Source organism: Falco punctatus (genome assembly GCF_963210335.1).
Source record: "Falco punctatus genome assembly, chromosome: 12".
NCBI lineage: Eukaryota > Metazoa > Chordata > Aves > Falconiformes > Falconidae > Falco > Falco punctatus.
This window is the reverse complement of record NC_137592.1, coordinates 16,954,735-16,969,805: the sequence shown is the minus strand read 5'-3', so window position 1 is coordinate 16,969,805 and position 15,071 is coordinate 16,954,735. Positions and strand designations below refer to the sequence as shown.

At 38.3% G+C, this 15,071-nt stretch overlaps 1 protein-coding gene across 3 annotated transcripts in view; it reads left to right on the top strand.

Moving 5' to 3' along the window:
* RBKS (ribokinase) overlaps positions 1–15,071 on the top strand; it is a 69,797-nt gene that overhangs the window by 36,592 nt on the left and 18,134 nt on the right. For all 3 annotated transcript variants that reach the window (XM_080408318.1, XM_080408317.1, XM_080408319.1), the window contains 2 exons: positions 2,255–2,346; positions 12,060–12,248. In XM_080408318.1, coding sequence (XP_080264444.1) covers positions 2,255–2,346; positions 12,060–12,248 — 281 coding nt within the window. The remainder of the gene's footprint in view (positions 1–2,254; positions 2,347–12,059; positions 12,249–15,071) is intronic.

The window sequence follows — 15,071 nt, the reverse complement described above, 5'->3', positions numbered from 1 at the left end:
TTTCAGGTGCTTCAACTTTTTAATCTTGGGCTGCAATTTTTCATATCAGCTGTTTGTCTGTGGATAAACTCTTTGTAATTTCTGCCAAAGCGTAGCGGCTGCAGAAATCAGTCAAAGGAAAATATCCCCCACCCTACCCCCTTTTAAATATGAATACTGGCTACCTTAAAATTTGCTTAAGACTTGGTAGCAAGGGAGCTTTCTTTTAAAAATAAGCCTTTACAACATTATGGACATCTACTTGATGTTTACTGTATTATCTGCCTTTGGAAAATAACTACCTTTCACATGGACTTGAGGAAATCATTAGAGCTTCACAGCTAGCTTCCCTGGGAGTCTGTCCACACAGGCTGTTGTCCATTTGGGCAGCATGACTTTCAGTGTAATTCCTGAATCTGGTTTTAGGCAACTTCTTTTATACTGTTAAAGATCTCTTGTAGGCCCAGGAAGTGCAGAGCAGGAGCTTGCTGGATGCAAATACAAAGAGGCAAAGCTGGATGGGAATGGTGGGGGACGGAGAGCAGGTTTCAGACAAGGGAAGTTTAGGAGGGATTTGCTTGATTTTTGGGGGTGGTAGAGGAGGAAGGAAGAGAGAAACTGAAAGGAGAACAAAACTGGAGAAGAGAACAGGATTTGTTGAATAGAGAGGCTGGAATACGGAGGTAGAGTCGGGGAGTAGGCTGTGGGTACTGGAGGTGGGAAAAAGAAAGCGTTGAGAGGGCGTGTAAAGAGGTATGATGTGATCACCCCCTCCCGCTCAGCAGATACTAAATATGGGAGCAAACTAATAGTAATGTATTACACCTTGTTCACAATGACTCTGTATTACTTAAAACCCAAGTTGGAACACTTCCAGTGCTGCTCCAGACCCATGTGTATTTTGGTATGATACCACATGACAGAGTTTGTTTTCCAAGATGTGCTGTTTGTTTGTTTTACCTAAGAAGGTATACCTTAAAGATTTGTGTTTAAATAAACTTTATTAGGGCTGCAGTTCAGAAAATAGGAAATGCAAGAGTTAAGGTTCCCTGCGAAACTTTAATTTGTCTCCTTTCTGCATATGTATTATGTTGTAGTCTTTAATTATGTGATCACGTGCTGTTTTTCAGTGGTATGCGATCGTATAATTAAAGAGTTTATTATAAAACATACTGTATTGTAATAATATGAGGGAGTCAAATTAAGATTTCATTGGAAATCCTAATCCTGGCATTTTCGGACTTCTGGGTAAATGTCTTTGTTGCTTTAATACTCTTTTTTTTATGAGGCAGGTAGAGAGGCATGATAAAGTTCTATACTCAAAGACTAAAACTTTCAGAGTGTTAATCAAAAAGGTCATCTTCTCAGGTTCTCGCTACCCAGATTTCAGAAGTCTCTATGCATCTTTCTCTTTTAGGGAATTAGCTGGGATTCAGAAGTGTTCAGGGTGTCTGAATATTAGGTGCTGTAGCTTAGGTTCTAAGTAAGTATTTAAAACCAAAAATTTAGGCACTCAAGTTGGAAGATTTGATCACTTACTATAAGGAATATTTCTAAAGTAAGAGAGTGTCCTTTATATAAAAATGATGGCCTTGTGGTTAAGACACAGGAGTATTAATCATAAAATTGGCAAAGTGAGAAACTAAGTCTGCAGACTTCCTGTGTTAACAGTGAGTAAGTCACTGTCCTCATGACAAACCTTTTCTGCTGTTACACGGGGCCTTAGGCTACAGTTTAAAGTTAGGTTAACTAACATATTCTACCACGTGTTAAGCTTAGGTCTAGCTCTGCCAGATAGCATATTAAAAATATACAGTGCCTTGTCTACACAACAGTTTTATAATGTGGCAGTTTGAACAAGTTAGGTAACACATTCAGAAGCACGTTTAACTCTTTGTCTGGACTTGCCCTTCATTACTCCATACCCCTGTTTCTTCATGTGCAGAACGCAGATAACAACACTGAAAACAAATTGCATTACTCTCTAAGGCTTTTTCCCTTGTTTTAAATAATTTAATAATTTCTTGGTTATTTTTTCTGTTACTCTTCTGTCATGTTCCCATCATGACAGGTGCCTGCACATGAATTAGAAAGGACCTTTAATAAACAAAACTCTAGTAGTTCTATAAAACAAGGACACAGAAACTGAGAGCCACTTGTGTGTTAATAAGAAAATTGGGAGCTGTGAATTAACCACAATGGTGTTTCAGATGATGGTTTATAAATCTAAAACACCAGAGATTTAGACTTTATTTTTCTTCTTCTTTTGTTTCAGTAAAGACTTTATTTAATCCAGCTCCAGCCCTTGCTGACCTAGATCCGCAATTTTATACTCATTCTGATATCTTCTGCTGCAATGAAACTGAGGTAATCGTCTTATGTCATGTTAAAGAAGGAGTCTTAAACAGTAACATTTCAGAGGGTTTCTCTTCTCAGAAATTCAGCATAGGGAATGGGGAAACTGAGGCATGCTTCTCTTACACAGGACTTTTGGAGGTGACAAGTTTGATCCCTGACCTAATGGGCAAAGAGGAGTATTCTAAAACACCTTTAGATTGCACTCAAAATGAAATTAATTGTTTGTAGTGAGAAAGTTGTGTCCAGCCATCCTTACGAGTAAATGAGTAAAATAAATCCATAAAAGGATACTTTCAAAATGTTATCACTCAGTGGTAAATACTGAAATAGATCCTTGTCCCTGTTCTGCAGTCCCTTGATATGATTAGCAGGAATGTGCTAGCCATAGTGTTCTGACAGTTTTAAATTCGCTTGCCAGGAGGTGATGCACACATGCTGCACTTGATGGTAAATAGTAGCTTCATATGCCTCTTCCTGTCAGATCTGTTTTCAGTGAATCTGTTTCTTTGGCCTTTCAACTGTATGTTTTCCTTTTTTTTTCTTCCCCCCCCCCTTTCCCTCTCCTTTCTAATTCAAGTGCGTTGTTTCTCCCAAAGGAAATTATTTTTGTCACAAGAGACAAATTAAGCGCATCTCATAAGGCCTTCATTTAAATTTCCTATTTATTAGCATTATGCATGTTGTGTTCCTTTCCCTCACCCTCTCTTTATATAAACAGGAATGTGGGAGAAGTAACCTAGTGGACAGAAGCCGTGCCTTGATCATAGTTAAAGTTATCTCCAACAGACGTGGTTTCTGCAATGAAAATGATACCTTTGGATAAAGAGGTGGGGCAAGAGCTAAGAGAAAAGCATGTCCCTGCTTACAGGATTTTTTGTCTGATGACAATATCAGTTAGAGTAAGTTCTTCAAGACACAATTGCCCTTTTTTGAAGTTTCTGTTAAAAGCCATCACAAACTGTATCAGAAGTTCTTAGTTCACAAGACTTCTGGCTTTTAAGGGATGGTCAAAGTAATCCAAATGGACATCTGAATTTTATTCTGGGATGTTTCACTATGAGTCTGCCAAGTTCAGATACTCCAGAGCATTCAGGAATTAGCAAAATAGCCAGGTGGGAGGTGCCGCGGCTGCTCAGGCCTCCAGAAGGCAAAGTTTCCAGTGTAGCTGGCGTTGGTAACATTTGTGGCTCAAACACTGTCCAGCAGATATCAGAACTCTATTATTTGTGATGAAGAGAATGCTAAGGCAAAGTATTTATTCTTGTTCAGGGGATGTGCACAAAACCTATATGGTGTTTTCTTCACGCTTTCAGAAAGCACTTGTGCCGGGACTGTGCCCCTGGACTGGCTGAACAGTGCAACAGCACAATTTTGGGCTGAGAACACCCATATTCTCCCACCAATTTAGTAAATGTCATTTGTTGTTTGCTTTTTTCATAATGTCACTAGTTACTTCTCCCCCCCACCCCTGCAAAAACTTATCCCCCATATGTTAAAAACAAAACTTTGTTTTTCATTACTTGTCTGTTCCTGACTTTTCTCTCATTGCTCTTTGCAACACACATGTTAAAGTTTTCCCTTTGTTATACTTTATTGCTAGAGGACAGTCTTGAAAGGGACATTCTTTGAGAAGCTTGGCTTGCTGGAGCCAGGATGTATTATTATTACCACCACATGGAGAAAAGAAAATTACTTCTATTTGGAGAACAAGAAATAAAGGTGTATAATTACAATAGATCCCTGCTCACTCATCTACCTTTCCGCAGAGCTGGGGGTACAGTTTGCATTCTTTTCTGGTATATTCTTTTAAAAAGTAATTACCATTTGAAGATAGCTGGGATCACTGCATGCAATCAGGCACATGAATACGCTCTCTACTGTTGAAGAAGCTTCTCTCTTCTGAATTAATGGAAATGGTAGACCTATGGAAGAATCCTGCCAGCCACATCATGGGAGCACAGATCCAAGTGTGGCACTCTTACAAGTGTATTCTGACAAGAATGGCACATAAGTACCTTTGCTTTTAACAATAACCTTTCCATACTTTGCAATGAAATCAATTACGTTAGCACGACTGTAATAATCAATTAAGTTTGATTTCATCCTCCCTGTGTGTCTGATTTATTATTGAATTGACTTTAAGGGATTACTGTTGCCATTGTTCCTTTCTTTTTGCTGAGAAAAAGAGGAAGAATGCAACATTTGTTTTTCTTATGTCACAAGTTTGAAAGTTGTTTTTTTAGTAATTGTTATATATTCATATGCCATCTGTTTTCTGTTTTCTTTCAATGACTTTCTTTAATTTCAGATCCCTGTAATGTATGCACTTGAGAAGTTTGGTATAGAGATAAATGTTTACATACCCAAATAAAGGTTACCAGTCACATCTCTTTATGGCACTTAAAAGCAATAAGTTAATTCTACAAATCTTAAAGATAATTCTGATTTTTTTAAACTTCGTCCATTCAGCCAACTACATCTGCATTTCTTTCATCTTCTTAAATCAGGAAGTACCTAAGACTTGATGATCCAGAATATATACTGGGAAAAGATCATTTTATGCTTTTTTTTTAATATTTTATTTCCTGCAGTATCTACTAGCAGTCAGTCAGAAAAAAGCAACTGGATAAGATGGACCGATCCACTGTGGCCACTTTTATTTTATGGGTCATTATTATTATTATTCTCTATGGCCAAAGTTATTGAATGTGCTGCTTAAAACTGCCTTCCTGAGATGTTCTGTTCCATCTCCATTGCCTGTACTCCTTGGTATTTCTACGTCTCAAATAACTTCCTTCTAGCCAAAATCCTATTTACATTCCAGACTTACCCCTTTTGGGATCTTTTATTTTTCATTTGGGATGTTTAGGTACTACTAGAAAGGGAAAAAAAAAAAAAAAAAAGTATTTCTGCTTTATCTTTCCTGAGTCTTTTAGATAGTTAATAAATTGTCTTGGGTTTAAAGATGAACTATGTAGAGCTATCCAGTTGAACTTCTTCTAAAACATTCTTCTTAACACAGACGTATATGCTAAGACAAGATTAAATCTACACTGATTATTTTTTTAATTTTTTTTAATTGCTTGGTTTGGCTTTCTTAGTGATTCAAATTTACAAGTATTTATCACACAGTTTTACCAAAATGTCTTTATCATTCTTGTTCACCAAGAAATGCCTTTAAATGATAAAATCCTATGGTTTTTGAGGATTATGTGAGTGATATGTTTGTGACAGAAGATTATGTTAGCTGTAGAACAGAATACCAGCCATTTAGCTTAAGACATCAGATACACTATGGGAAGTGTTTGTATTGTTAAAAGATGAGAAAAAGAGGGTAGTTCTTGTGGTTAGTTGAATTATTACTGAGTCAGAAGTTTCTGTTATTTACTGCCATGACAGTCAGGAGTTTTGATCTGCAGTGTCTTTGTCACAGAATAAAAGTTTAAAAATGTCAGCTATAGTTTCAGACAGCCATGAGATGTTGGGTCCCAAACATGCAAGTATCAAATAGAACATCACACTTTATATCCATTCTTCATTACATGCTTTAGGATTTAATGAAATCACATGCAGTATCTGGTATAACAGCACAGCTTGTTCTTATGGATTTATGTGCTAGAGAGAAGCAAACAAAATTATACTATCAGTGAATTATCTACCAGTAGTTTGTCTAGAAGGCTCTTCACAAGCTGTTCTTTTCACTTTTGCTTGTTGCAATAATATTTTTTTTAATGTCTGGCATTACTTTCTTTTTATGTGGTTCATGAACAAAAAAATTCAGAACAAATCTTGCAAGGTTATCAGTTCTTTCTTTGCTTAGCCTGTAGTTCAGTTTTATCTTTTCCCAGAAAGATCAAACTTGTTGAGACTAGTTTGTTAATTCCCAGATGTAGCACAGCCTAATCCCTGAGGTTTCTGCAGGAATGTGCTAGTTCTCCATTCCCTTAATTCTTCTAACGAAAAATAAATGTATCCAATGTCATCTTAGTGAAAACCAATCGTTGTTCTTTTCAGTTGTCTATAAATGTTGAAAAAGAGACAACCTTATACAAGATGAGCTTTGGAATACTTACCATTTTTTTCCTCATGTATTTATGTGATTTCTTGCTACAGTATGGCTCTAGGCACAACCACAATGTCAATACAGTTCATGTGTTGTTTTTCTTATTTAGTGTGTGCATGCAATTACATAGCCCTGCAGGTTAGGAACCAAAATATATTGCACATCAGCAATTTCAATTTGATCCTAAATGTTTTGAAGAACAGCTGCTTCTCTGTTCAAAGAATGCTGAGGAGCCCTTCAGGAGAAGGAAAACTCCTAAATGGTTACAGCAAATGATTTAGTTTGTCAAGCTGTTTTTAATGCAAAATCGGGAACTGCTTTCTCCGTAATGTAAAATGGGTATCAGACTTTTAAATAAGAAAGGCCTAACAAAGATTTGATTACCTGCTGACAGAATACTTTGGGGCTTCAATGGTAGAAAGCAGTACAACTAAATATAAGTTATTGTTAATTTTGTTAAATAAAGCTGCAAGACATATAAAAATAATATGCCAAAATAGATACTATCCTATTCTTTCCTTTTAAGTGTTACTGTCTATTGCTAGAGGCTAGGTAATTTTTGGAAGAAATATTAATAATGGAAATTCCTGTTAATATGTCCAAAATCAAGAGATAGTATTGACTTCTACAAGATTCAGATAATACCAAGTTTATAAAACTGTATCTGGAGTTTTGGATTAGGACAGTTAAGGCAGTGCTTATTAATATCGAGAGATTAATACTAGCGGTAGTCTTTCTTAAGAAAAAATAGTTGATATCTCTAGTAGTCAAATATTTCAGAACATCTCTTGAATTTGCCTTTTCTGTTTTAGAGTAATGGAAAGCTACAATGGCACCATTATGTAGAAGTTGCCAGCAACTGACAATATATTTCAATTCCAACTTTTTTCTGAACCCCATTTTATCAGTTGCTGGAAACTGTGAAATTTCCCATATTTAGTCTAAAATGAAAGGTGTTAACTTTTGGAAGGGGAGTGAATAGCTTCAAGCCAATTCATTTCAATCAGTTTTTAATTATTCTAGCACGGTAAGTATTTATGCCTGTATGTATGTAAAAATGTTATAATTTGAAACAACTGGAACTAACTTGGCTTGTGGCCTGTTCTTGCAATTGCTTATACACCAAATCTGTCTCACTACTTCTTTAGGACTGTTCACATGTGTTAGAATTAATGAGGTTGAGATCTTGTTCTGTCATTCTCAAAGAAATCTCCTAAGGTACAAGCCAAATTTGTAGTCAACTGGCTTACTCTGTTTAAATATTTAAAATGAAAAATATTGTAAATTATCATATGTAGTTTTAGATGGGTTAACCTTAAAAGTAGCACAGTTTCCCTATTATTATTTCTGTTCCTGTAGTACCTGGCAACATCTGCAAAGTTGTTATGGTGCTAGGTGTGCAAAAAGTAGTCCAAATGATGGACTGCTCCCCAAAGAAGTAACTCTTCTTGTTATTTCACCAGTTTATATTTGCTGAAGATCACAGGATCATAGAAGCTGGGAACAGACCTCTGGAGGTCTCTAGTCCAACCTGCTGGTGAAGCATGGCCAGTTTAGGCCAGATTGCTCAGGGCTTTCTCCAGTCAAGTTTTGAATCTCCGAGGATGGACTGACTGTGTGACCTCTGAACACCTGTTCCACTGCTTCATCACCCTCGTGGTGAAAAAGCTTCTCCTAATACCGGAATTTCCAGAATGTTCCAGCTTGTGCCTGTTGTCTCTAGTCCTACACTTTGCACCTTCAAGAAGACTCTGACTCCATCTTCTCTGTGCCTGCTCATTGTATTGCTGTAGACAGCCATTAGATCTGCCCTTGGCCTTGTGCTCTTCAGGCTGAGCAAGCCCGCTTCTGCCAGCCTTTTCTTTATGTCCTGGTCCCTGGCCCCCAGTGGCCTTTCACTGTACTATGCTGTAGTATGTCAGGGTCTTAACTGTGCCAGAGATCCCCATACTAGTTACCATGCTGCAGATTTTCTCTTGCAAATTCCACGCAGAGGATCCAGAGTATCTCCCGGAAAGTGGCCGTGTAAGCCATAGGCTGCCCCAGGTACACCACAGCTCGGAACGCTTGGCAAAGGTTCATATCAGACTTGCGCTCTCACTTTTACCCAATGTAAATTAGTACTGTTGCTGAAAGAAGTTAATTGTTTGGGATTGGCTTTTGGGGCTGGTGTAGAACTGGGGGTGGTGTTAATTTTAACACAGATCTGCTTTGCAATTCAGTTTGTTTCCTGGCCACACAAATTGTTGTGCCGGTGCAGGAGAATGGGCCATGTGGACAGGAGTGGAAGGGAAAAAAGCAGGACCAATTTTTTTCTGTAGCAGTGGTTGTTTGTGTCAGCTTACTGTGGCTGGACTCCACAGTCTAAAGGGACATGGAGAGTTAACTAAGATTAGTGAGGGTTATGGCCAAAATCACATCAGATAAATTAAAAGATTCAGTTAAATTTCTCTTCCACTTTTGTAAACAGAATTAAAAGAATTCTGTGTAGGTTAAGTATATAATATCCGTCATAGGTTTATTCTGACAGCAGTTTTGTGGAATGTTCTCCTGCTTTATAGGTCCATTTAACTGAGGCGTTTTATGAGACTAGCTGCAGAAAAATAAAATTCTTAATTTGCTGCCCTTTTGTACAGTACTGTGGCAAATGTCCACATTGGGGTTTTAGTATTGTTATTTAATTTTTTCTTTACATAACCATTAGTTATTTCCTTCAATTGTACTACAGTTTGTTTTTTAAATAAGATTCTACTGAAGCGAGGAACTTAAAAACTCACCACAGTATTTAACATCAGTTGACATTTACTGCAATCTCTAATTATTGGCACAGAATCTGTCTGGCTTCTGCTGCTTTTATGGTTCTTCCAGCTTGTTCCAGTGTTTTTTAGTTTCACCATCCTGCTGTAGATGAGTTAGATGATAGTGGTTTGAAGCAGTTGAAGATCTACTTTTATACAGACTCTGTCTGTTCAATGTAATTTTGTTTATTGGTATAAGCAGTATAAAGATGAAAAGAGAGATTACTGCAAAACCTTTCACATATCAGTCCCAGAACAATTCTTTCACTACCCAAGCAAAAAATCCTGTTGACTTGGGACACAGCAAGCACAGAGAGAGGTACGATGCTAATGCTAAGCATAGAGTATGTGTGTTTCATTAGGAAGAATATTATATCTAAATACTTCATTTACCTTGCTCCTGAGTTTGCAGAAGTGTAAATACCAGGTAAATAAAGCCAAATCAGATTTACTGTATCTCTTCCAAAACCAAATCCACTTTTGTCCTGTAGACTTTGCAATGGGTAGAATGTTTGGAATTATTGCCCCTCATAAAGTACATTGGAAATTTAGTTAGCCAGTTTCATTCAAGTATTTGTGTAAATCCATTTTATTCCTGTAACAACATGTGCTAGGTCTTCTGAATACAGGAATGCATAATTCCTGCTCCAGATATCTTAACATTTATGAAGAGACACAGACTCTTTAAGCACTTGAATATTAGAATACAGTATATGTATATTTTAATACTGTTTATTACCTATCCTTGGTTACTCCAAAGCCGTTATTGGTGCATTGAGTTCTTGCAAACCTTGCAATAAAATACATTTATAAAATTTTGTGAGATACTTTTTGAAACAAATTTTCTTATTTGAAAATACTTTTATAACTTTTGAAAAGCTGAAATAGGTTCAGTTTGCTTAAATAGGTTGCTCTGCAAGAGAAGTTTGAGCAGCATGGTGACATGCCAAAGAGAAAACTGGATAGATTTAGTTGCTTTCTTGTAAGTTAAAGCTTACCATATTCTTGTCTGGGGTCAGGTTGTTTAAAAAAATGTCGTTCTAAATTGCATGTATGTGGCAACCAGACCTTGCCCCTGCAGTGCACAAGTTTACCCCCCCCGCCCCGAGGCCTGCCACACCAGATCTGCCTTGTAGCGACCAAATCTACAAAGCTTGAAATCATTTGTGCATTTGTCTAAGTGGGGACTGCAAGACTTGGTCCTGTAAGTTGGAAAATTGAAACCAGCAAGCACTCTGCTAATGATACTATAAACTCTAGGGAGTGTGTTGGCATCATCTGGCCGTCCAGAGCCTAAGGGTGGCTGCTCTCCCCTGGGTCAGGCTGAAACGCAGGAAATGACAGTGGTGAGCAGCGGGCGCTGACTCACAGCTGGGGGCGGTTTACTTTGGGATGGCTGTAGTAGTTCCTGTCCCCAGCTGTCTGCCTTCCCTCTCTTCACTACAGGCATGGCAGTTGTTTAATCACTATAGTTTACAGTCTGTTATATCAAGAAGTATGTGCACTGAATTCAAGTTTCAGTAACGCAGAGGAAGGTAGTTTGAAATATTTCAGCAGCTGTTTCCCAAGAAGCCAAGCTGCCCGTGCAGCAGAGGTCAGGAAATGTAGCTGGCGAGTAAGTTCCAGAGTTAAGTTTTCCACTGAAAAAAGCCCTGAGAGTGTGGAAGCTATGCCCAGTTGCTAGGCGGTTATCTGAAAACACTTCGGACTGCATTTTTCAGGATCCAGCAGCAACCCTGTAGTGCAAGATACAAAGTAGGACTTCGCTCTTCTCAGGCAAGCAGGACAAGATTTAGTAAAGACAGCAAAATATAATATGTCTGTTTACTTACAATTGAAGGCACACTGTGTTATACAGGAGTACTGCTTGCTAGACTTTCAGATAAAACACGCTGTATTTTCTCCTCCCTTTCTTCCTATTTCATTCTTGTTCTCTTCCCTGCCAAAAGGAAAAAAAAAAAAAAAAAGAGCACATGACATTTGACAGTGCTATGCCATCAAGAAAATGTATGAAGTGGTGAAAAGGATGCTTGATTCTGGAGTTTTCATTGCAGATTTTTGGGAAATTTTGCTCTTAGTTGGGTGGAACTAGAAGAGATTAATTTTAAGAGCCAACTGGGAGAAGTTGACTTAAGGTCACCATCTGTTAGAAGAGGAGTTTATCTGGGTTTGTACAGAGCCAACACAGAAGAGCTTCAGTCTTGACAGAGGCCTATGGACATGGCCATCACAGAAATACATAATAATCTTGTAATGGGCCTTTGCCCAAAGAAGGCTTCAGCTAACTTTTAGGTATTCTTATCTAAAAATATGTATTAAAGTAAACAGAGTGGTCAGAGTTGAGCAAATATCTTTTTCCTTCAAGAGATTTTCCCTTGTGATTTCCCTCCAGCTGAACACTGAGAATTTAAAAAAGAATTTTAAAAGTTTCTCGCTTAGCGATAAATATCCCCCAGCAGTAGTGACCGAGTTACCATGTAGCATTTTTCACATTAGACCACAAACTGCTTTTGCCAAGGCTGTGTCATTGTGTCCATTTCACAGATGAGGAAACTGAGGCATGTGGGAGAAATGTGATTTTAGTAGGGTTGCATGCCAGGTAAGCTGTAGAATCTGGAACAGAACCCATGCCTCCTGTGTCTCTTGCCTAGGCTGCTCTCTGTTAGTCTGCTGTGACTGAAGTACACGCTGCTTTCAAACGAGGAGCAAGACATAGCTGAATATCAGCGTAGGAGGTGGTTTCATGATCGTCCTATAATACACGTTTTAGAAAGATATTAAATGCTGTTTTCAAATGTAACTGCTGTCCAAAAATGAATGCTGTCAGATTATGATTTTCATTTGCGTGGGTTATTTTCCAGGCAGAAATTTTAACGGGCATCCCAGTTGGCAACCTTGAAGATGCTGAAAAGGTGGGACGCATGCTGTTAGAAAGAGGCTGTAAGCTCGTAATTGTTACTCTTGGAGCAGAAGGCTGCATGATGATATCAGTAGAAGAACCCATTCCAAAGCACGTTCCTGCTGGGAAGGTCAGGGCTGTGGACACTACGGTACGTTTTTGTGGTTTAACTGTCTTGCTTTGGAAAAGACTGCTTAAGCACTAAGGGAAAGCAATGAGTAATCAGCCAAATCTTTGGGCACTAGCACAAAGACTAATTTATGATGTGAAATTGATATCTTGCTTCCAGCCTCTCATATATTAAATGTCAGGTCACTTGAGTTTTATAGTCTGTATTGTAGATGAGCTACAATTATTATACATACTGATAGTATCTTCGGGTTCCTCATTTACTGAAGTCAGTACCTGTCTCTCACCGTAATGTGTGATGCCGGTGGCTTAAGCTGCAGTCCTGTTTTTTCACCTTTGCCCATTCATAGAATTCATCTTGTCCAGAACTCAAATGCTGTGGGAGAAAGGAGATACTACTGCCCTCACAGCCTGAAGCTGAACATTTGGCTCTTCTGACACAAGCATGAATTGCTTACCAAATCTAGCATAAGGTGATTAAAGACATAATTTTTACAGAATACAGTGGAAATAACCCAAAAGGTTCTTACAGCTTCACGACAACTATTTAATGATGATAGGTAAGAGATACTTGGTCAGAGGCACTTTAAGTCTCTGACACAAGGGTACTTTTTTTACTTCCTGCTCAGAATGAAATGCAGAAAGCATACTTGAACAGTCCACTAAATACAATACCCCCATCAAAAAATAAAAACAGGACAGGCAATAGTTAAGATAGCATTGCTATGAAAACCTTACCACATTGCACATATGGGGCTATTTTGTGTTCCTAGTATTATCTGACATACATCCAAAATAATTCCAGTGGAGTTACTGAGAGCAGAGCAGGTCACATTGTATGTACTAACTATACATTTAAATGCCTGTTATAATAACGTCATATTACATATGTTCTGTTACAATAGTTCATTAAAATCTTGGAGATTTTACCATCTGGTGCATTCCATATCTGAATTGCATTAATAATAACTAGTTCTTGTAGCATGTTTTTTATCCGTGGACTTCATACTGCTTCATAAAGAAGGAAAGCAACTGCTTCAAGGATGAGGAAACACAGGCATAGAGGACTGAAATTACCTAGCTCAGTAGCATGCAGTGGCAGAGCTAGGAGTAAAGTCACTTCATGCAACACAGAACATCATTTGTGGATTTGGACTGTGATGTGTTTATACTGTGAAAGGCTCTGTTTCACTGTTAAATTTAATCTTTTTTAGTTTAACTCTGAAACAGAGATACTTTAGCTTTATTTTCCTCTTTTTACCCCTTTGCCGTTTAGAAGTTTGACCTGGAGTTAGTGCTGATTTTGGAATGTCCTATAGTTCTGGTTAAGGGAAACATCACTGTACTGTACTGTGCATAAGGTTCTTGGTAGGGAAATACAGACACCAAACTGCCGCTGCCTGCTTTTAGCCCAGAATTAGATGTGCCAAGGGAGTGAAAGGCAGAGCTCCCAAAGCTGCCCAGAAGCAGGATTCATCAGCTTGGGAGCAACAAACACCTTGTGAACCTGGCTTTATGGTTTCTTGCTCTGAGTTGGTAAATCCACTGTTGCTATCAAAGCTTAGTGTTAGAGTTTTTCTCTACATCACAAAGAAGTGATGAGGAAGAAGCATGTGTGATTTGCTTCTTCAAAAGAACCAGGAAATTGCTGCCAGATCAGCTATTGTTTGGTATCTTAAGATATTTGCTGCTCTTGGAATAAAACAGCAATACTGAAACCACACACTGTGGCTGAAAAGTGTTTTTTATCTTGCCTAGCAGTTCAGAGTTTCATGACTGAACTAATTTAATGCTCCTCTTTTGTTTATTTATTTATTTATTTATTTATTATAAAAGCCTGGGGTTTGAGTTTACTGAATCCTTGCCCTGCCTCCTTGTGGCCAACAGGTTACTGACTTTCACATAGCAGAGGATTTTCACAGTTAATTTTGTTAATCTACTTAAATACCAGTGGGTTGTTTTCAGTAAAACAGCTGTGCTTGGTTTGTTCTTGCAGACTGAACGAAAAAAGATGTGTTGGCCTTCCACTGTAAAAGTCTTACAGTGCTCAGACTGATTATCACTTTGCCTGAAAGCAAGTGGGTTTAAAGCAACCCTTGCAAACACTCAGCAAAATAGTGTCATCCTCAACTAACCTGGATAGCTATATTGCTCAAATAAATACTAAATGTTCTAGTAGGACATGTTATTCTCTTCAGAGGCCGGTCTGCAGTGGATTCTGCCCCAGAGGAATAAGTTCAAGCTGTAAGGTGACTTAGCAAGTAGCCACCTATCTACAGAGTATTCAAAGCTGTTCACGTGCATGCTCTTAGCGTACCATTTGATACTGAACAAAAGTTGCTACCTTAAACTGTCCTAATTGAAGCATCGTGGGGGGCTAGGCTGTAATTTTTTAAGCTGCCGTAATCCAGTCACATCTGGTTATGTGCCTGTATCCGTACTGACATGGTTTGAATCTGCAGAGTAAAGTTACTGCCAGACAAAGAGTTAAATGATGTGTATAACCCATCATAGGATTTGCAAAAGGTTACAGAGCCCTTATGAAAACAGTCTGTTATTAAAACAGAGTTTACCATTTAGAAGATAGGCATATAAGATACAAAATGAGCTTCGAAGGCCTCTTTCCCTGTAGAAATTTTCCCATGGCTGTTACCACTGCCCAGAGTCCTCCCTGCAGCAGTGCGGCTTCAGTACTGCCTCCTGGTCATTTCTGTTGTCCACAGCAATTGTGAAAATTTTTGACGAGAAAATGCTTGAGTAGGTACAGCCACAAAGAGTAGTAAGAATTTGCATTCCCTGTCCCTGGTAGCGTGCTCATTCTCCATGTTCAAGGGTTTATCAGAGA